At 43.7% G+C, this 21,671-nt stretch overlaps 1 protein-coding gene across 1 annotated transcript in view; it reads right to left on the bottom strand.

The window, feature by feature from the left end:
• Positions 1-19,872, bottom strand: part of LOC109427706 (pre-mRNA-splicing factor ATP-dependent RNA helicase PRP16) — a 102,876-nt gene extending 83,004 nt beyond the window's left edge. Inside the window, exons 1-5 of the mRNA XM_019703290.3 lie at positions 19,195-19,872; positions 16,823-19,137; positions 16,621-16,762; positions 16,122-16,548; positions 15,886-16,055 (exon numbers count right to left, since the gene is read on the bottom strand). Of these exons, the coding sequence (XP_019558835.3) occupies positions 15,888-16,055; positions 16,122-16,548; positions 16,621-16,762; positions 16,823-19,137; positions 19,195-19,751 (3,609 nt within the window). The 5' untranslated portion in view covers positions 19,752-19,872 and the 3' untranslated portion in view covers positions 15,886-15,887. The remainder of the gene's footprint in view (positions 1-15,885; positions 16,056-16,121; positions 16,549-16,620; positions 16,763-16,822; positions 19,138-19,194) is intronic.
• Positions 19,873-21,671: the final 1,799 nt, after the last annotated feature.

Here is a 21,671-nt window from a genome sequence, read left to right as displayed (position 1 = left end):
AACAGACATACTACTTAGAAGAAATTTGTTTCAAAATCATCGTTTGGCATCTCACTAGCACCCTCTATAATGCTCAATCCGAAACATTCATTTGCAGGTGTTGTTTCCCTCGGTTCGATGTAACAATTTAGCAGGTGACGACTCCCTCGTGGCATTACCCATTCATAAAACATGAATGAAGGTTCATGATTGAGTCATTTTATGTAAACATTGATCGGCGTCGCGTTCATTTCTCTCGAAAATTGAGAGGTGATGTAGGCACAGCAGCGCCACCATGACACATGCGAGCACAGTCCGAACCACAGTGTATTTTTAAAATGACCGTTAAATCGTGCGACGATTGCGATTTGAGTGGTATGTCTGTTTGTCTGTGGCTTGAGTTCAACGGATAGTCTAATCGATCTAACCGATCAGTCTGCTCTGCTTCCTAGAAATGCCGTTCTCCACCATGAATTTCTGTGCGGTCTATATTGTCGTATGCCATTTTGCAGTCGAAAAACAGGTGCTGCGTTGGGATCTCGTTTTCACGGAAATTCTTGATAACTTCCCGAGTTCATTCGTTTTAGATTACAGATGACAGAAGATGATCTGAGAGAGCACTTTGTAAGCGGAATTTAAAATAATGATCGCCCTGAAGTTTCCACATTTCTAATGGTCATCCGGTAGCTGTTCAATTTCGCAGATCCAGCAGATCAGACGGCGCAGACAGATAGCCAACTTTTTCGAGCCCTTAATGATGAATTCAGCTGTCGTACTATCCTTATTAGCTGCGTTGCTGGTTATGAGCAGGTGAATAACATCTTAACTACTCTCTCAGCGTGGGTGTTAGCTCTTATCCGCCTTTTGCTGCACTGACGTATTCATTTTCAGATGCCTTGATTCCCCGTGGCTACGTTCTCCGCGCCGTTCAGGTGCTTATCAAAGTACTGCTTCCATCTTTCAAGAATTACTGCCCGCGCTGCATGCTTCTCCTCCAACTCTAGAATATCCAGAAAAATTACCACGTGATTTATAGACACAGACAGCCTCTATGCATTATCCTACATTTATAGCCAATGGCCATCTTTATCTTTGCATTTGCATGTGGATTTTGCAACTTGTTTTAACTGTTTCTGGTAGTGGCACAAATTAAACCAATCCTCTGTACAAGCATGCAGTTCAGCTAAAGCGCATCGTGCAAAGGCCCCACCATCAACACTGGAGACCAGATGTGTACATTCGTCTATACTGATTATGATGTTTGTTTGAAATCCTCGTCATTTTATTTAGCTTCACCCTGATATAAGGAAGAGCATACATTAATGTTATACCAGCTTGGCTTACGACATGCGTGCACCAGCGTTATTTGTATAGGATGACCACGCGTTGCAGCAGCGATCAGAATCAGAATGAAGAGTAGCATGAATACGACAAGAACGGTTATATTGTCGGTTGTAGGGTAAAAAACTCGAAAGAGTGAAAAAATAAACAAACCTCCTAAACGAACTCGTAGCGACAAAAACTAGTCTACCCCTAAAACCGATAGTACATTCACATATTTTATCAATCCAGAGCTTAGCCGCTGGGAACATTACTAGGTGAAGCAGCTGAATGCTCATGCATTACAATTCCTACAACCGTCACTTTATTAAAGCAAATCTAGCACATTTGTCCACCATTCACCAGAAACACTATACATCACATGGCACTCCCCCATCCGTTTCAGTGAAACTCTAGAAAGGGGAAACAGTAAATTACATAATAGAGCTAAAATAAAAACTGGCATTTTGCAAAACTGATGAGGACATTTCCGGAACAATGTGATGAGACCTGATAAGGGTGGTCCGGCACAGCCCCACCATGTATCAACAATCACTGTGCGTAAGACGAAAGATCTAACTTGTGGCGGGAAGAACATTTAGCCATTTAGCGCACATGAAACGTGAAAATTTCCGTTTGCCATCCAACACACAAACCTTGACCGCTTCTTATTTTTTTCACATTTTGTTTACACTGCATCCTGATGGAAGTCCGTATACGTACATTTCCCACTGCCCTTTCAATTAATTGAATTTAATTGATCTTGATGAGTAGACGAGGAGATCAATGTGTCGCTGTAGGATAGAAAGTTTACACATTGTCACATGTTTCACGCTCGTGGGGAAAGGCCGGGTTATAGGCGAATAACACGAATGCATTTGTTTTATTGGAAAAACTTATGAGAGAATAATGATGGCCGTTTAGTTCACATACTGGTCTGTGGAAAACCCATCAAGCTACATGAAATTGTATTTCTTAGAGTATATCCCGCAATTGGTGCAATTCACTCTGATCGTATTTTATTTAACCCACCATCAGTCGCTTGCGTGTACTGAGTACACGCATCTCAGAAAAATGCAAAAAAAATAATCGAAATTCGCACCAAATGGAACCGGGTGTTGGTCCTATTCCAAGATCCACTCTTCTTCTTGTTAGTAAGGCAGAAAAAAAAATGGAAAAATGCACGGAAAGTACTCGAAAAATACGTAATTCTAACCTCACATTTTGAATGTGTACTCAGTACACCGGCGCGACCGCTGGTGTAACTTTTTTGTGAACCAGACCGTTACACGAGCGGTCGCGTCGTGTACTCAGTACACGGCATACGCTTTCAATTATGGTTTATATGCTTTACTGGATACAATGTTGGTGTCTTCAGCAAAAATGTCCAACTGGATAATGCGCGTCTGATAGTGGACATGTGGAACCGGTCAACACGATCTGGTCCTGTCCCGGGTGTCGGAATGGCCCTCGCGGGAACCTGTTTCGTGGACATTTCAGTTAGTGCACCAAAACTAGGCATGCGACGGCTCTATCTTCATGATTTTTCATATCCATCATCTTAGTAACCATGAAAATGACCAGTGACCTCCCTGGCTAACCCGTGGCCACCGGAATGTGCCCTGGAGGAACCTGTGTCGAGGACATTTTCAGCATGACACCAAAACTAGGCTTGTGACGGCTCTATCTTCATGATTTTCCATATCTATTATTTTAGTAACCATGAAAATGACCAGTGACCTCCCTGGCCAACCCGTGGCCACCGGAATGTGCCCTGGAGGAACCTGTTTCGTGGACATTTTGAACATGACACCAAAACTAGGCTTGCGATGGCTTTATCTTCATGATTTTCCATATCTATTATTTAAGTAACCATGAAAATGACCAGTGACCTCCCTGGCCAACCCGTGGCAACCGGAATGTGCCCTGAAGGAACCTGTTTCGAGGACATTTTTACCATGACACCAAAACTAGGCTTGCGATGACTCTATCTTCATGATTTTCCATATCTATTATTTTAGTAACCATGAAAATTACCAGTGACCTCCCTGGCTAACCCGTGGCCACCGGAATGTGCCCTGGAGGAACCTGTGTCGAGGACATTTTGACCATGACACCAAAACTAGGCATGCGACGGCTCTATTTTCATGATTTTCCATATCTATTATTTAAGTAACCATGAAAATTACCAGTGACCTCCCTGGCCAACCTGTGGCCATCGGAATGTGCCCTGGAGGAACCTGTTTCGAGGACATTTTGACCATGCCACCAAAACTAGGCATGCGACGGTTCTATTTTCATGATTTTCCATATCCATCATCTTTGTATCCAATAAAAACTGCGAGTGACCTCTCTGGTTAACCCGTGGCTACCAGCCATGCAAGGACTCTATCTCCATGATATTCATCTTCTTCTTTTTTGTGTAACGTCCATACTGGGGCAAAGCCTGATACTCAGCTTAATGTTCTATGAGCACTTCCACAGTTATTAACTGAGAGCTTCCTCTGCATATGATCATTTTACATGTGTATAGCGTGTTGCAGGCACAAAGATACTCTATAACGAAGGAAGCTAAAAAAAATCCTTTACAAAAAGTTCCAGTACCGACCGCGAATCGATCCTGTCACCATCAGCATGCATATACTGAATAATCACGCCTTCACAACTGTGGATATAGTGGTTTTCTATCGTCATGATGTTTCATGTACATCATCTTTGTAACTGTGAACAGTGCCAGTCATCTCTCTGGTTAACCTCTGGCCACTGGAATTTGCCCTGAAGAAACCTGTTCCGACCACATTTTGTCCATGGCTCCTCATGTTTTTTCACCTTCGTTACCAAAATAGGACCAGTGACCTATCTGTCATACTCGTGGCCACTGGGGGTAACGGATACCAAGACAATTAATATAAAAATTAAGAAGATAGAGCCGTCCTCTAACATGTTCCTGTGGCCACGGGTTTATGCTAGGTATCTCTCAAGTAATTTCCGTTCAGTTCATTATTTTTTCTTTAACGGAATGGTCAAGAACTTCAACACAGAGAGCTTCATTTGATTTGACGTATCTTCTCAGTTCCGTACTGGAGTCAAGAAGAATCAAAAACTTTCTCAATTCTCGAGCGATTCCTTACCTGAATTTTCCACGCATCGAGATAGGCCAAAAAATCTTGCGAACTGCGTACTTCTTATAGTGCAAGGACGCTGCACAGTGGTTCCACCATAGGTCTAAACCTTTGACCACAATCAACTGTGATATCGTTGTGGTAACATAAAGTTTATCATTTTTTTTCTAATTTCAGTCGTTTGCATTCATCACTCTACCATCCAACATGCATTTAGTTGATTGTGTTCAATTCTTATATGGTTGAAAACGATGTAAATGTAAAATTTAGATGCTACTTTATCATCTTATTTGACATTTGATTGGTTTATGATTTTTCAAAAATGTTTCCCCTTACGATCTTATCGGACGTTTTTTTATAAATCTTTCCTATAATTTTAAATAATAATTTACTGACGAATTCAGTAGTAATTTTTATACATTACATTTCACTATTCTTAAGCAGCTGTGAGTACCGTGGATCACCCAAACTAATATAAGTATACATTCATAACTCGATATAACGTAACAACATTTTTATGTTCGTTACGATATATCAAAGTTACGTTATATCGAAGCCAAAGAAGACCCCCCTCCAAAATTATGTTATTCACTCAACAATGATTTTTAGCCTTGTTTAAATGTTTTTTTGTTTCATTGTTGTATTTTATATACCTATCTTCAAAAGTCTACTTTATAGTATACCTTTTTATATCTAACTATTTGAACCAATATCGCATAAAACAATATTCTTTTTCATTTTTACATTCTGAACTGCTCAAGCGTCAAACGTTACCTGTTCATGTGATTAAAAGTAACAAATCCCCTAGCAGGTAGCGTTGGAGTGTACATCATTTCATTTTCAGCAGTGGAAAATACAAAGTTTCCTATACGATAATGCCTCCTAGAATTCCTCTTGAGATTCCTCCAAAATTCACTCGAGAATTCACCCAGGAATCTCTTAATGAAATGCCTTCTGTGATTTATCCTGAAATTCTCGAAGGAGTTCCTCTAGAGTTTTTTTTTCAAGGATTCAAACTTCTCCATTTATTCCTACTGGCTTTAATCTGCTAGGATTCCTCTAAAAAGGGCTTTGAAATGGGACACAATTGGTAAAGTACTAGAATTGTAGTAATGAGCTGAATTTGTTTATGATGAGAAAGTCAATTCTTCGTTTCTGCAATGAAATGGTGCAAAAAGCGTGCAGTGTGATTATTCCTTGCCCAATTTGATGCTGTTTGAGCAAAACTATGGATAACTATGTTATTTATGTTGCAAGAAATGGAGAAAACAACAACACTGTCGCCCAAATTTTTGCTCAAACAGCATCAAATTAGGCAAGGAATAATGGTACCCACGCTTTTTGCACCATTTCATTGCAGAAAGGGAGAATTGAACTTCTCACCAAACCAAAAATCAGCTCATTACTACAAAGGGGCTGTCCATAAACCACGTGGTCATTTTTTTGGGACTTTTTACTCCCCCCCCCCGCGTGGTCATTGGTCCATACAATTTTTTTAAATTGTCCATTCAAAATGATCATTGGCCGAACACACCCCCCCCAATGACCACGTGGTTTATGGACAGCCCCAAATCTAGTACTTCACTGATCTGTCCTATTACTCCAAAAGTTCTCGATATGATTCCCCCAGGAATTTCCCCTGTGGCTTCTCTAGGATTCCCCATGTGATTCCATAGATTTTTGCAAGGATTCATCCTGCCATTCCCTTTAAAATTTTTTATTGGGATTCTCCCAGTCATACCTGCAATGCTCTAATACCTTCCTGCTCAATAAGTAATTGCTGAGACTCACCCAGTAATTCCTGCTGGTACTTATTCTGCACATTTTGAACTCTTTTCGATTTTTTTTCAGGGATTTCACCGGTAATTCTTCCGAAAACTCAGGATATCGGTAAAAACCACCAGGAATTTCTTCAGAGACCCATTCAAAGATTGCTGGTTTCAGGAAACCCTGTTGAATTAATCCAGGGATGCCTCATTGATTGATTTGTCTTTATTAAAAAGACTTTCAGCCCTTGGTAAGAGGGATGCCTCATTTTCTTTCAAAGCATTTCTTATAATGATTTCTTCAGGAATTTCTCCTTTTTCATAGATTTTTGCTGTGATTCCTCTAGAAGTTTGCTTTGAATCCCTCCAGAAATTCCCTCTGGTACTTCACTTGGCATTTGTACATAAATTCTTCATGTGATTATTCCATGAATTCCTTTAGGAAGAATAGAATACTTTTGCAATATTTCCACCGAAATAATTCAACCGTGGGATATATCACAAAATTTCGCCAGAAATTTATCAAGAAATTTCTCTAGGGATTTATCAGAGAATTTCTTGAGCCATTTTCTGCAGGGTACTTCTAAGACTAGGCGGACTTGCCCCGGCGTTATAACTCGCAGTATCGCATGAAACCGAATTTGCTTCCACTGCTGTCTACTGTCATGTCTTTTGGAGTTGAAAGGCTATGTTTCAGTTGGAATAATATGCCAAGAATAAGTACAGTAGACGTTCGGTCGGTGCAAACGGTTTAACTGCAATGCTTTTTACCTGTAAGTCCGGTAAGTTCAACAAATTTGGAGTTATCGCACCGCCAAACGTCAAAATGATGTGCCATGTTTGCCCTAATAGGCTGGAGGAATTGAATGAATATGGATGAATTAAACGAAGAGAAAAAGCAGGATCTTCATATAATGAAATGCAGAAGTAACTGATGCTTCATCCTCATTCACGCTAGGTGAATACCCAACAAACATTATTGTTGTACAATGGATGAATAAACCGCTCTTAAGCTTGATTTTAAAATTTTTAGCTGTATAAGCTGTTAATCAACTACCATTGTTACTTGGGTAAGTTCCTCTGGCCTATGAACAGTCGCATGAAGTTTACGTCAATTGATGGTTTTAAGACATCTGTCAGGCGTTGCAGTTACTCAATTTCATTCGTTAAGTGAAACGTAACTTGTTGCAGTTAGCAGTTAAACAAAATTACTGACACCGAAAACTATCATATAACTGCGAAAGTGTTCGTATAACGCTAAACTGGTTAGCAGACTTGGTTCCAGGAGGAGCGTAATATCATAGAGACTATTCCGTGAATCACGCTTATTATTCAAATAGCAAAACATTGGAACCATGAAAAAGTTACGTTATATCGAGGAAAAAGTTACGTTATACTGAGTTACGTAATATCGAGGCTACGTTATACCGAGGTATGACTGAATACAAATCAGTTGGTAACCAAATTCACAAAACAAAAATTTCGGCTCCGTGAAGCAAAAAAAAACTATTTTTTATTTCTTTCTATTCGAAAATTACAAAACTAGATTGGACATATTTTTATACAATACAAAAACGCTTTTGGGAGGCAAATATGTATCAAATTAACGGATTCACCATGCTATAAGCGAAAATTATAAGCATGACCGCCTCATACAGAGTAGGAACCGTGAGCGCTGGTCTTTTTCACGGTTATTTAGGGTAAATCGCCAATTATTGCACACCTTGGAAACTCGCTAATTGTTGCACACTCCATGCTTTTCTTATGAGGTGTGCAACAGTTGGCGAGTTTTTAAGGTGTGTAACAATTGGCGATTTACCCTAGATGATGGATATGAAAAATCATGAAGCTAGAGCCGTCGCATGCCTAGTTTTGGCGTCAAAGCCAAAATGTCCACGAAACAGGTTCCTCCAGGGCACATTCCGGTGGCCACGGGTTGGCCAGGGAGGTCACTGGTCCTTTTCATGGTTACTAAGATGATGGATATGAAAAATCAGGTAGATAGAGCCGTCGCATGCCTAGTTTTGGCGTCAAAGCCAAAATGTCCTCGAAACAGGTTCCTCCAGGGCACATTCCGGTGACCACGGGTAGGCCAGGTAGGTCACTGGTCATATTCATGGTTACTAAGATGATGGTTATGAAAAATCATGAAGATAGAGTCGTCACATGCCTAGTTGTGGTGTCATGGTCAAAATGTCCTCGAAACAGGTTCCTCCAGGGCACATTCTGGTGGCCACGGGTTGGCCAGGGAGGTCACTGGTCATATTCATGGTTACTAAGATGATGGTTATGAAAAATCATGAAGATAGAGCCGTCACATGCCTAGTTTTGGTGTCATGGTCAAAATGTCCTCGAAACAGGTTCCTCCAGGGCACATTCCGGTGGCCACGGGTTAGCCAGAGAGGTCACTGGTCATTTTCATGGTTACTAAGATGATGGATATGAAAAATCATGAAGATAGAGCCGTCGCATGCCTAGTTTTGGTGTCATGGTAAAAATGTCCTCGAAACAGGTTCCTCCAGGGCACATTCCGGTGGCCACGGGTTGGCCAGGGAGGTCACTGGTCATATTCATGGTTACTAAGATGATGGTTATGAAAAATCATGAAGATAGAGCCGTCGCATGCCTAGTTTTGGTGTCATGGTCAAAATGTCCTCGAAACAGGTTCCTCCAGGGCTCATTCCGGTGGCCACGGGTTAGCCAGAGAGGTCACTGGTCATATTCATGGTTACTAAGATGATGGTTATGAAAAATCATGAAGATAGAGCCGTCGCATGCCTAGTTTTGGTGTCATGGTCAAAATGTCCTCGAAACAGGTTCCTCCAGGGCTCATTCCGGTGGCCACGGGTTAGCCAGAGAGGTCACTGGTCATATTCATGGTTACTAAGATGATGGTTATGAAAAATCATGAAGATAGAGCCGTCGCATGCCTAGTTTTGGTGTCATGGTAAAAATGTCCACGAAACAGGTTCCTCCAGGGCACATTCCGGTGGCCACGGGTTAGCCAGGGAGGTCACTGGTCATTTTCATGGTTACTAAGATGATGGATATGAAAAATCATGAAGATAGAGCCGTCGCATGCCTAGTTTTGGTGTCATGGTCAAAATGTCCTCGAAACAGGTTCCTCCAGGGCACATTCCGGTGGCCACGGGTTGGCCAGAGAGGTCACTGGTCATTTTCATGGTTACTAAGATGATGTTTATGAAAAATCATGAAGATAGAGCCGTCGCATGCCTAGTTTTGGTGCCATAACTGAAATGTCCACGAAACAGGTTCCCGCGAGGGCCATTCCGACACCCAGGACAGGACCAGATCGTGTTGACCGGTTCCACATGTCCACTATCAGACGCGCATTATCCAGTTGGACATTTTTGCTGAAGACACCAACATTGTATCCAGTAAAGCATATAAACCATAATTGAAAGCGTATGCCGTGTACTGAGTACACGACGCGACCGCTCGTGTAACTTTTTTTGATGCGACTGATGGAGGGTTAAGATTTAAGTCTCTTAAATGCATACCCTATTTAATTGATTTGCCTTTGCCAATATGTCTCCTCTGAATACTTCGCTTAAAAACTTTGAAAACTGTTTGTGGATCGAAGCAACACTACGGCCCTACTAACCAATCGAAGCAACTTCATGTTAAGACACTTTGGAGAATCCATCTATCCAGTTTGAAAGTTCCGGATGGAGCTGTTCGTGATCCAAGAAGAACTTCAAGCAGTTGTCACAGAACCCAAGCCGGCAGTTGTGGATGCCATCTGGACAGAAAACGACGCGAAGGCATGGGTGCTTATCGTTCTGTCGATTAAATTTAGCTATCTTTGTCACGTCATCCAGGCCGAGCGAAGAGCATGTGGGACACCTAGAAGGAATACCACGAAAGGACATCCTTGTCAGATCAGGTCCACGTATTGCGGATGCTGTGTTCGCAGCGATTACTGGAAGAAGAAAGTATTTCGGATCACCTGAACGAGGTAACGGCGGTAACGGTACTCAACCCAAGTAACAACTCCATTGCTGATTGGTTTTGTTTGGTTTTTATTAAGGTTTTATTACAGCAACAATTAAAACTCACAGTTTTATGACTGCTTTTTTAAAACCATTGATAAAATGTTTTATAGTATACTTGAAGATATCTATAAAGACAGATTTTAAGAGTGAACAAAACTTTCCGATATGTAAACCTTCTGGCAATCATTATTACCACAATAAAACTGTTAAAACTCTCAACAGATGGCGATCCGTTCGATTAGTAACGACATCTGTTGGTGGATAAGCAGAAACTACGACACTGCTAGGTTTATTGCGATCATCATAAAAGTAAACTTGCTTTCGTTTTACTAAATTCACAAATTGATTTGTTTCATTCCAAGATGATAATATTCACTATTTTCGAAGCGCATTAATTTTATGATTCTGCAACCCCAATATTCACGGTTAATTCGAATGCGCATAAGCCTACCAGCACAATAACTACTAAAATATTACTTTCAAATAATCGCTTTCTTCTTACGAATTATGTATCCTCCTGAACTTTACGTGCCATCGAAGAAGCTTCTCTGCATCTTGAGCTGTCATAGTTTTTGTTGAAAAAAAAAACAACAATCGAGAATGGAACAATTTTCAACTAGGTTTGTTACTCTTAATGCGGTTTGCAAAACCTCTCCGAGAGTGGTCCACTTAGCCGGAAGATGCTCTTAAAGAGGTTATCAAGAGGTTTTGATGTATGATTCAGTTTTATTGCAAGTTTTATAAAATTGGACATGAAGATCTCTTGTAGAGCCGAACAAAACTTAAAATGTTACTTGGGTATGCTGATTGACTCACAACGAACGCACCATCGATTTCCTCCAACTTCATTCCCAAAAAGTGTGTAAGATTTCCCAGCAACGATAGTTTGAATTTCTCCTTCAACACGGACATGATCTTTTGGAATTCTGCTTCATTCTTACAGGCTATCGCCATGTCATCTACATACACAGCAATGAATTCGGTTTCTCCGTTGTGCTCCCTCTTGTACAAACATGGATCCGATTGACAGGACAGGAAGTTCATCTTTCGCATCACCTTCTCCAATGTCTTGTTCCAGACTCCTCCAGCTTGCTTGAGTCCGTAAATAGTTTTGTTCAGCTGGCAAACGTGATTTGGATCTACCTTCAGTCCAGCGGGTGGCTTCACGTATATCCCTCGTCCAGTTCACTGTATAGATAAGCTGACTTCACATCGACGTGCTTCACAAAAAGCTTTCTTTGACTGGCTATGGTCAGCAGACCCGGAACCTCGGACTAAGGCTACATTCTGGTCAGTCTTCTTCTTAAAGATCCATCTGCTTCCCACAGCCGTTTTTCCAGGTGGTAACGTCGTCATTTTCCACGTTTCGTTATTGGCAAGCGAGCTCAGCTCCTCCTGCATGGCGATTATCCACTGGTCCCGTTCCACTCCACTAACGGCTTCATTGTAGTTACGAGATTCGTTACCTGCGTTAATCCGGGCCTGCTCGTTCAGATCTTGATCTTCGCCCAACAAGGTAGTATCGAAAGAATTCTCCGCTGCTGATTCGAATTCCTCCAGTTGTTCGCTATCATTATCCGATTTGATTTGGATTTCTCCTTGATGTTCGTCCAAAACTTGGTCAACGAGTTTATGCTCATCGGGTTTACTTACTTGCAGATTCTCACTACAGGAACTCTTCAATTCGTATTGCAACACGTTGTTGATGACCTTGCCTTGCGCATCCGATTCTCGGTTGTTATTGTTGGTCTTCGACTGTTGAAATTCTTTGAAATCTGCGTTCCAGCTGATTACTACCTTCAGTGTCTCCGTGTCCATGAACCACCATCCTTTATGATCAGCGGAGTATCCGACGAAAGTCATCGGTCTTGATTTGATACTGGACTAAGCTTCTTCCTCTGTTGTTTCGGTATATGAACGAACGCCTGACATCCGAAAACACGCAGATGATGCATGTCTGGTTTCCTTCCAGTCCAAACTTCGTGAGGTGTCGACGATACTGATTTTGACGGTAAAACGTTCTGCAGGTATACAACTGTGTTCATGGCTTCGGCCCAGAATCTGTCATCTACTTCAGCGTCCGCCAACATGCATCTTGCCATCTCGATTAAGTAACGGTTACGCCTCTCTGCAACTCCATTCGATTGGGTGCATAGCTAGTCGTGTACTGCGGCAATATCCCGTTCTGTCGATAGAATCGCTTCAATGCTTCACAGTTGTACTCACCGCGGCGCTTTGTCCGACCTGATCGCCTTCGGTGTTCGGTTGAATTGCGTTTGAACCATTTTGACGAACTGTTGAATTTTCTCCACAACTTCGGACTTCTTCTTCATGAAGTACAGCACACAGTACCTGCTATGATCATCTGTTTACGTGATGAAGCGACTCAGCGACTTGGTTTCCATCGGGCCACACACGTCAGTATGTTTCAGGTCCAGTACTTCCGAAGTCTTCTTCTCTGTCGATTTTGGAAAGGTTTCCTGGTTTGTTTTCTGAGGAAACAATGCTCACAGTTTTCACGTACACCGACTCCGTTGATCTTCGACTCCGTTGGCCAGCTTCCGATCGATTATCTGGTCAATTACTGCTCCGTCACGATGCCCGAAACGTCTGTGCCAGGTGTGTAGACAATGTTTGGTATGATTATGTCCAACGATCATCGCTTGCTCACCGAGTTCCTTCAATTGATAGAGACCTCCGCGCTTGACGGCTACAGCAGCAACTTCCTTTCCAGCCATTATCCGGTAGCCTTGTTTGCCGAAACGCACATCCGCTCCCTTTTGGATCAGCTTGCTTACGGCCACCAGGTTCATCTCTAGTCCGGGAACAAACAGAACTTCCGATAACGTTACAGCTGTTCGATCTCCACGTTCATCGACACTGTGAATTGTTCCCGATCCGACACCTTGAACTTTCGCTTCTTTTCCATTTGCAAGGAATACACTTTGACCCATAATTGGCTTGATAGTATCGAAGAATCTCCGGTCACAGCAAACATGCGAAGAAGCTCCGGAATCGACAATCCACTCTTTCTTCTGATCTCGGACGCCATCCAGAACGAAAGCATACGGTTTCTCCTTCTTCGGTTTTTCGACAGGGTTTTGATTCTTCCTTCCAAATTTCGAGTCTTGATTGGCATAGCCCTTCTTCTTGTGTCCTCGTTTTCCGCAGTTGTGGCGCGTCAATCTCTTTAAGGCGTTGATTTTCAGGACCGATTCTCCATTTTCGTCATCATCGTGCAACTTCTTGGAGTATTCTAGGAGCTTGACCTTGACGAAATCCATTTTCAGCTCGTCATCCTTCAGGATCAGCAATGCCGTCCGCACATGCTCGTAGGACATCGGTAAACTTCGCAATAAAATCGCTACTTGGACGTCCTCTCCTAGATCCTTCCCGGCACTCTGAAGCCTTGAGAACAGCTCCTCCAGGTCGTAGATGTGAGCTTCAATGTCGCCACCTTCCGCAAGTTTTTTATCGCAAACTTGACAAATCAGGGCCACTCTTGAACACATCGTCGTCTTTCTCTTGAGCCGCTCCCAGGTTTCCTTTGGCGTTCTTGAGTCCCTGATCAACGGATGTTGTCGCTTCTTGACCAGCAGTCTCCAGATGTCCAAGCAGTCGTGACTTCAGCCGGAGGATTCTCTGCAACGTATTTCCATAGGTCTTCTCGTTCCAACAGCATCTCGGCTTCAAAACTCCATTGCGGGTAGTTTCCATTGCTTAGCGTCTCGATTCTCAGCTTGGTATCCATTTTCGTTCGAAATTTGTTTCTTCTTCTTGAAAAACGTCAAGCCTTTTCGCACCTAACCTACTGGGCTCATAACCTCTTACAGAGCGAGGAAATAAAACACGTGTGGCTAGTGTAACGATCAGTATAGGAATGAGTTTATTAACAGTGATTGTATTGATTATAAATTATCAAGGCTACCATGATGTGTACGTCTAACAGTTTCAAGGGCGTTCCGTGCAGTTTCAGAGACGTTCCAGGTGATATGTTCCGGAAGCGTGCCAGAAAGTAACAAGGAGCTTCAGGGGCGTCTCAAGGGGTTTTAACAAGGCCGTACCATACAGTTTCAGGGACGTTCCAGGTGATTTCAGGGACATTCCAGTAGATCTCGAGAGTTTTAAGTGCATTCCAGGAGATTTCAACGAGTCCCAAGGAGTTTCAGGGGCGTTCCATAGGTGTGAAATGGTTTCAAGGCCGTTTCAGGGGATTTCAGAGGCGTTCCAGAGAGTTTCAAGCGGTTTCAAAGGCCGTTCCAGGTGATTTCAGGGGTGTTCCAGGAAGTTTCAAGGGTGTTTCAAAAGGCGCTCCAAAAGGTTTCATAGGTTTTAGAGGATTTCAATGACATTCCAGGGAGTTTCAAGGGGATAGGGGGGGGGGTCCAAAGAGTGTTTACAGGGGTTCCAGAGGGTCTCAGGGGGTTTCAAGGGCATACCCGTTTCAGGGCATTTAAAAGCCGTCCCAGGTTGTTTCAGGGCCGCTCCAGAGAGTTTTAAACAGGGTTTCAGGGGGATTTCAGAGAGTTTTACTCAGGTTTGAAGACGTTCCAAAAGGTCTCAGTGGGTCTCAAGGTCTTTTAACTCTTTGGAGACGGATTTTTTTCTTTTTTGTATGCAACCGCGCTGGTCTAGAACACGTTTGTGATGGTCGATTTTTTCGACTGCGCAAATATGACCCATGCATCCCCGGGTTTAAGAGGCGGTTCAAGGAGTTTCAAGTGGTTTCAGCGGAATTCCATGGGGTGTTCCAGGAGCTTCATGGAATTTCAAGGCCGTTCCAGGGTGTTTCAAGGGGTTTCAGGTTTGAATAGTGTTCGTGGGGTCTCAGAGGTTTGCCGGGGCGCTCTGGAGATTTCAGGGGCGTTCCAGGAGAATTGACTTAGTTTAAGGAGCATTCTCGGGGTGTTCGAAAGGCTTAAGGTGTTTTTCAAAGGCGTTTTAGGAGGTTTCAGGGGCGTACCATGGGGGTTCATGGATGTTCCAGAGAATTTCAGGGGTGTTCCAGAAAACGGCTTGGAACTGCTTTGAAATCCCCCAAAACCCCAAAACTTTCTTGGAAGCTCCCTAAATTTCCCTGAATACCACGGAACCCCTTGGGAGCCCTCCTAAAACCCCAGATAAGCATTGATGTGCCTTGGAACACCTCTGAAATCCCCCAAAACACCCCTTCCGTAACTCCCATAACATCTGACAACATTTGTGTTTCAGACTTCAGGTACCGCAAGGTCGCCATTTACCGCTCATGCTCCATTCACCGCTCGTTTCTTATGATTTATATGTATTCAAATCATATGAAACGAACGGTTAATGGAGCATGAGCGGTGAATGGCGACCTCACGATACAAATGTTCTGATTTCTCTTATAAAATGGAATTCAAGAGAATTTAGATTCGATGGGAAGTGTTAGTAAATGACTAGATCTAGTCTAGGCGTTCACTGAATATTTACGGATAAAATGAAGAAAAAACTTCAACAATTGGTGGATTACCACCCTATAAAGTGGTAATATGTACCACAAAATGATCCACATTTTTCCAGAAACACTGGAAAACTCGCTTTACATGGAATTTCTTTTCTCCTACTCCGCCACATGTAATTGCAATCCGATTACAGAACGTTCTATATTTTAATCACAATGTTACCTATGGTTGTAATTGTTGTTGCCAGTGCATTACTTACCTTCACAAGCCTATCCGTGCCGGAGTCCTCCGGGGTGTGGCTCCCGGTGTGATGATCTCCTGCTTGATCATCTGCTGCTGCTGCCGTTCGACTTCCTCCTGTTTCTGCTTTTCCATCTGCTCTTGGGCTTTCTGCATTTGCGATTCCATCTGGTGCAAGTGTTCTGCGGCCTGTGGGGAAGAAATCGATTATAGGTTATTGAGAGGAACGCTTATTGTGTGGACAAATGGATTTACCTGCTTCCGCTTCTCGCGGCTGCTTTTGCCGGTTTCCTTCACCGAGAAGAACATGGGTCCCAGTTCGGCCAGCCAGAAACCATCCACGGCGGTTGCACACTGCATGTACTCCTTGGCCGTCATCACCAGCTCGTGGTAAACGACGTAGTCCGGTGTTGTACCGAGACCGTACAGCGCCGATGTTGGGTGCAGGTAGCAAGGCATTCCGGTCCGAAGATTGACGTACTCGCCGATACCCTTCAAGCGGGCCGCCTGGTAGAAGTACGCGGAGCAGATACACTTCCGCACGATGTCCCAATTGGTGCCGCAGGATTGCACCTTGAGACGCTGCTGCACGTAGATATCCTTTAGCTGCTGGCGAACTTCCCGCACCTTGCGCATGGCTTTGATGTGGATGAAGTGCTCGTTGCACCAGTTGGACGAGTATCTAGGTGAAGGATGTGGGAGAATTGCGTTAGAATGTTCATATTCAGCGGAAGTAGTAGGTTATGGGACTTACTTGTTCATCTTCCACTGCTGGTACACGTTCAGGTATGTTAGGTGGTCCGATTCCGGTACCTGGAACTTTTCTCGGACGTTGTCCGCTTCTTCTTCTCTTCCCTTGGGTCGATAGAAAATCGAAGGAACGGAGAGCATCGATACTGTGGAAGAGTGAGAATGTTAAGAATCGTTGATTGAAGAATGCATAAAAAAAAACTTACCAATGATTAGGATCTCTGCACTGCATCCCATCTGGTTGGCAACAATCAACATCTGGCACTGCGGTGGATCCAGTGGGAACTCGGCCATTTGGCGACCGAGCGACGTTAGAGCTCCGGTGTGATCCAAGGCTCCCAGAATCCAAAGCTGGTACAGCGAATTGAGAATGTTGTCCTGAGGGGGTGGATCCATGAAGTGGAACTGAAGGAGATCCACAACTCCGAGGGATTTCAGCAAGAGTACGGTGTTGGCCAGATTGGTTCGTTGAATTTCCGGAACTGTGAGAGCGAGAAGTTCGTCTTTGTACTGTCGCTCGGTGTAGAGACGGAAGGCTTGGCCTGGACCGGTTCTTCCGGCACGACCGGAACGCTGATTGGCGTTCGCTTGCGAGATGGGATAGATCTGAAGAGCGTCCATACCGATCCTAGGATTGTAGACTTTTAATTTACAGTAGCCGGAATCGATAACGAAGATGATGCCATCGACAGTGAGAGAAGTTTCTGCGATATTCGTGGCGACGATGCATTTGCGGAGCCCTTCAGCGGAGCGTTGGAAGATTTTTGCTTGCAAATCAGAGGGCAGTTGTGAGTAGATAGGTAGGATTGACAGTTCGGGAGCGTTGTCTATTTCAGCTAGCCGTTCTGCCAGAACTTCGCAAGTGACCTCGATGTCCTCTTGACCAGGCATGAAAATAAGCATGTCTCCTTCCAATTGCTGAAGGTGGATTTGGAGGGCTTGTTTAACGGCTGAGTCAACATAATCTTCACAGACGTTTTTGCTGAACAGGACATCCACCGGGTAAGTTCGCCCTGGAATTGTGAAAGTGGGGACATTTCCAAAGAACGTTGCAAACTTAGTGGCGTCCATAGTAGCAGATGTGACAATCAACTTAAGATCTCTTCTTCTGGCGACGATATCTCGCAGCAATCCAAACAGGACGTCAGTAGACAGTGATCGTTCGTGAGCTTCGTCCATAATAACAACTGAATAACCATCGAGGTCACTGTCTCTTAAACTTTCTCTCAACAGAATACCATCAGTCATGTATTTGATAACTGTTTTCTCGGAAGTACAGTCCTCGAATCGAATGGCATAACCCACTTCCTGTCCCAGCTTGGTACTCATTTCATCCGAAACTCGCTTAGCCACGGACATAGCGGCAACACGTCGAGGCTGCGTGCAGCCAATCATCCCCAGACGACTATATCCGTCCTCATGCAGATACTGAGTTAACTGCGTGGTCTTTCCACTTCCGGTTTCACCCACAATAATGACCACCGAATTTTCTCTGATCACGTTCAGTAAATCCTGCCGCACCGCAAATACCGGAAGTGACCTTCGCTGTTCGTACATTGGCTTCTTTTTGGTGAACTCGGCCCCATCATCCTGTGCCTGCATGTGGTCCGCGAATTTCTGATCCTTTCGGTAGTCGGCCGTGTCCGTATCCGCGTCATACTTGGCGTCCTCGTCATCCTGTTTCTTCTCCACCCCCATGATGTTTCCTAGCTTGGTGCCACCCAGCTCCCAGTGCTTCTTCTGAGCCTTTCTCCGTTCCTTCTGCTCTCGGTAGGTCCTCACCAGAAGACTTCCCTTCCTAGCCACCATGGCCATGTCCGATGTCGCGTCCTTCACCGGAATAACTGGTTCCGGTTGCTTCGTAAACACAATCCGACCGTCCAAAAAGGGTGGAACCGTGTGATGCACCAGCAGATGCACCCTTTCCACTGCTTCCTCGTCGAAATCCTCGTTGAAGTTGATGGACATCACCACTCCCGACGTCAACAGACGATTCTTCTCCCACAACTCGTTATCCTTGTTGATCTGCCTCTGCTGGGCAGACATTCGTTTGATTCTTCGTTGCTCCAGCTGCTCCTCCCGTTTCTGCAGGTACTCCGAACTGGTCCCGGAGAATGGATTATTCTCCTCATCATACCCTTCTCCTATACTGTACCACTCACGGTCCAACCGGACTTGCTCTTTCTCCCACAGATCCTTGTCCTCCTCAGATTCCCAAGGAACATTCTTTTTGCTCCCGTGTGGAGTCGCTCCGGATTCCTTCCGATCCGGCGCCCACTTGTTGTACTTGTGGGCCGGAGTCGGACGAGGTGTGTCTTCCTCCCGACCTCTCCTGGAAGACGAGGCCGACGACGATGGCCGGTTGCTTCGTACCGATTCGGAACCCTTGGGCAGCTTGGGGGTGGGATAGTCCCATGACGATTTACGAGAACTGGACGCTTGCCTTTCGTCGTCGTCTTCCCATCCGAAGGCGTCCATACGGCGATCGCTTCGGGGCGTTTGTGGCTCATCTTTGTAATGACTGAAATTAGATTAGAATTAGAAAATCAATTCTTCAATATCCCCAAGTTCTACATACCCTGGCGTTCGATGGGACGAGTCCCCTCGACGACTCCGCGAACTGCTCGATGAAAACTTGTGCCGCTTACGATCCTCATCGTCCCGATCGTCCCTGTCGCGGTCCTTCTTCGTTTTACTCGACGCATACAACCCTTTCCCTTGGTAATCCTCCCTAGACCGATCATTGAACCTTTTCCTCGCTGCATCGGTTACACCTCCGGTATAGGAAGGCGTTTCCACTGCACTCTCTCGATACTGCTTCGAAGCGGAAGAACCGGACGATGACGACGACGACGCCACAGAATGCTTACTTCTCTCGCGTCTTTCGGAGTAATCCTTCCCGCCGTATTCATCCTCGTCCAAATCGTTACCGTCCGAGTCTTTGAACGAGAGCCGAGCTGCCTCTTGCATTTTCCGGGCCCGCTGAGCCGCCGCCAGTCGATCCAGCCCCAACAAAGAGGCTTTCGGTTTCTTGAACACATCCTTTTCGGCGCCCTTGTCTTTCTTCTTGATTACCAAACCACCGACACTGCTACTGCTGGGTTCTAACTTGCACACGTCCGAGAACTTATCCATGGCGATTTTGAACGCGAAATTACGAGTTTTTCACGAATTTTGTAGCATTTTACGTGGAAAATACGGAAAACGTTTCCATCCGCGGCTGCCGTCAACAAAAACCAAAACAAACGTTGACAGTTCGCATTTGGGGGGCCGTTGAAAATCCACGTCACACAGTGACGACTCGATTTGCGCAACACTGCACAAATTCAACGTGGCGAACATTAAGGTGAATGTAGTTCAAGGGGTACCCGCATAACCACGAACCTTACTAGTCAAGTTACTAGTACTGTTCACAACTGTTTACTACAGTATGTCCATAGTACCACCGGCAAAGAGGCTCTCTTTGTTCCGAATCTCTTTAAGTTATTACGGTGTCACAGTTAACAGTTTTCCAATTTGTTATGTGTAGATCGGAAAAGAATTGGCCTATCTTCCTTCTGACGCATCAAGTAAATCAAAATTCATATACACAAGCGCCTTTCAAAAGAGAGGAGACTTAAAGAGAGCCTCTCATCTGCACTTAGGACCTATAGAAATGTTTGGCCAGAAGTTATTTTCGATGAACTGTTCAATTTTAACGATATTTCAGTTAAAATAACTGTTGGCAACCCGAATCGAGTAGTTCTGTATCACCCAACACAATAGTGGTTTCGCAGCGTGGTGTCACGAACACTAATGCAAATCTACTGGTTGAAAATATGCCCATTTGATTTTGCTGGGAACAGCTGATCTTTGTTTACTATTTTCAACCAGTAACTCAAGTGGTGTTCGTGTAATGCAGCGTGTACGTACACGCAACACTACTAAAAGCAGAAACCACTATAATATCGCAGGGGCTGTTAGGTAGATTGTCGTAGTGTGAAACTGAACAAAAGAGATGGTCTAGCTAATAGAGCGAAGCCAAAACTGATGGCAGAAAAATAATAATATTTGCAAGTCACGCTCACTGTGTTGCAGTTAAATGTGTCTCTAATTGAATAGGTTCCATCATTTGTTTCTAACCGAACTAATGTTATTTGTAAGTATTTCCTTAAAACGTATATAAAATTGAACTTAATAACTAAATATGTAACATGCAGGACAGAGACAAAACTAAATAAACATCGAACATTGTCGTAGCAGTTCGGTGGATGCATCTTAAGACTAATGATGTAAGTATTCTAAAATACTTCTAAAATGAACTAAAACTAAATTGAATAAAATGAATTTATAGCTTAAAGCTAACCACAGCAAAGAATCGGGTTTGCTCATAGAAGTCCGAAACGACATCCACCCTCGCCGCAACAATAACCTTTACCGATTGAGTTCGTTATTCGCTTTTACCGAGATCAAATTTGGAGATTAAGTGTGTATGCTTTTGCAGTTAATTTTTATTAATAAATGGATGCTTCTCTTAATTTTTATTTCAGTTCGTTGTTTGGGAGATGGAGCGCTTTAGGAGGAGTGCCGGACTCTCGCTGTTTTTTGCAGCTGGTCATAACCTTCAGAAGCCAACAAACCGATCTGAACCAAACAAACCGCTCGTAAATCGCCATCATGCAGAAGGCCATCTAGCTGTCCCGGCGCATCCGTGATCAAGGAGGAGTAGAAGAAAATGTGAAACTGTGTTTTACAATTCAGTTAAACGATGAAAAAAGCCAAATGGCCCTTCTCATTAAAATAAAAATAAAAAAAAATATTTTGTGGTATGTATTTTTTCATTAAATGCTGGCACGAATACAATTTTAATCTAATTGCATTTTTTGTTTTATTTTACTTCTTCTTATGAATAAGCATGAAAAAATAACCATTCTGGAGCTCGATTTGAATAGGTCGTATGTGCTTTTGTCGATATAAAATTCGATCAGTTTATTTTAGGGAGCGTTCAAAAATTACGTCCAACTTTTGGGGGAGGGGGGGGTCGAGAAAAGTGTGACAGTACGTGTATTAGGTATA

The sequence above is a fragment of the Aedes albopictus genome, chromosome 1, assembly GCF_035046485.1.
Source record: "Aedes albopictus strain Foshan chromosome 1, AalbF5, whole genome shotgun sequence".
Taxonomy (NCBI): domain Eukaryota; kingdom Metazoa; phylum Arthropoda; class Insecta; order Diptera; family Culicidae; genus Aedes; species Aedes albopictus.
This window is presented reverse-complemented; position numbering and strand designations above follow the sequence as displayed.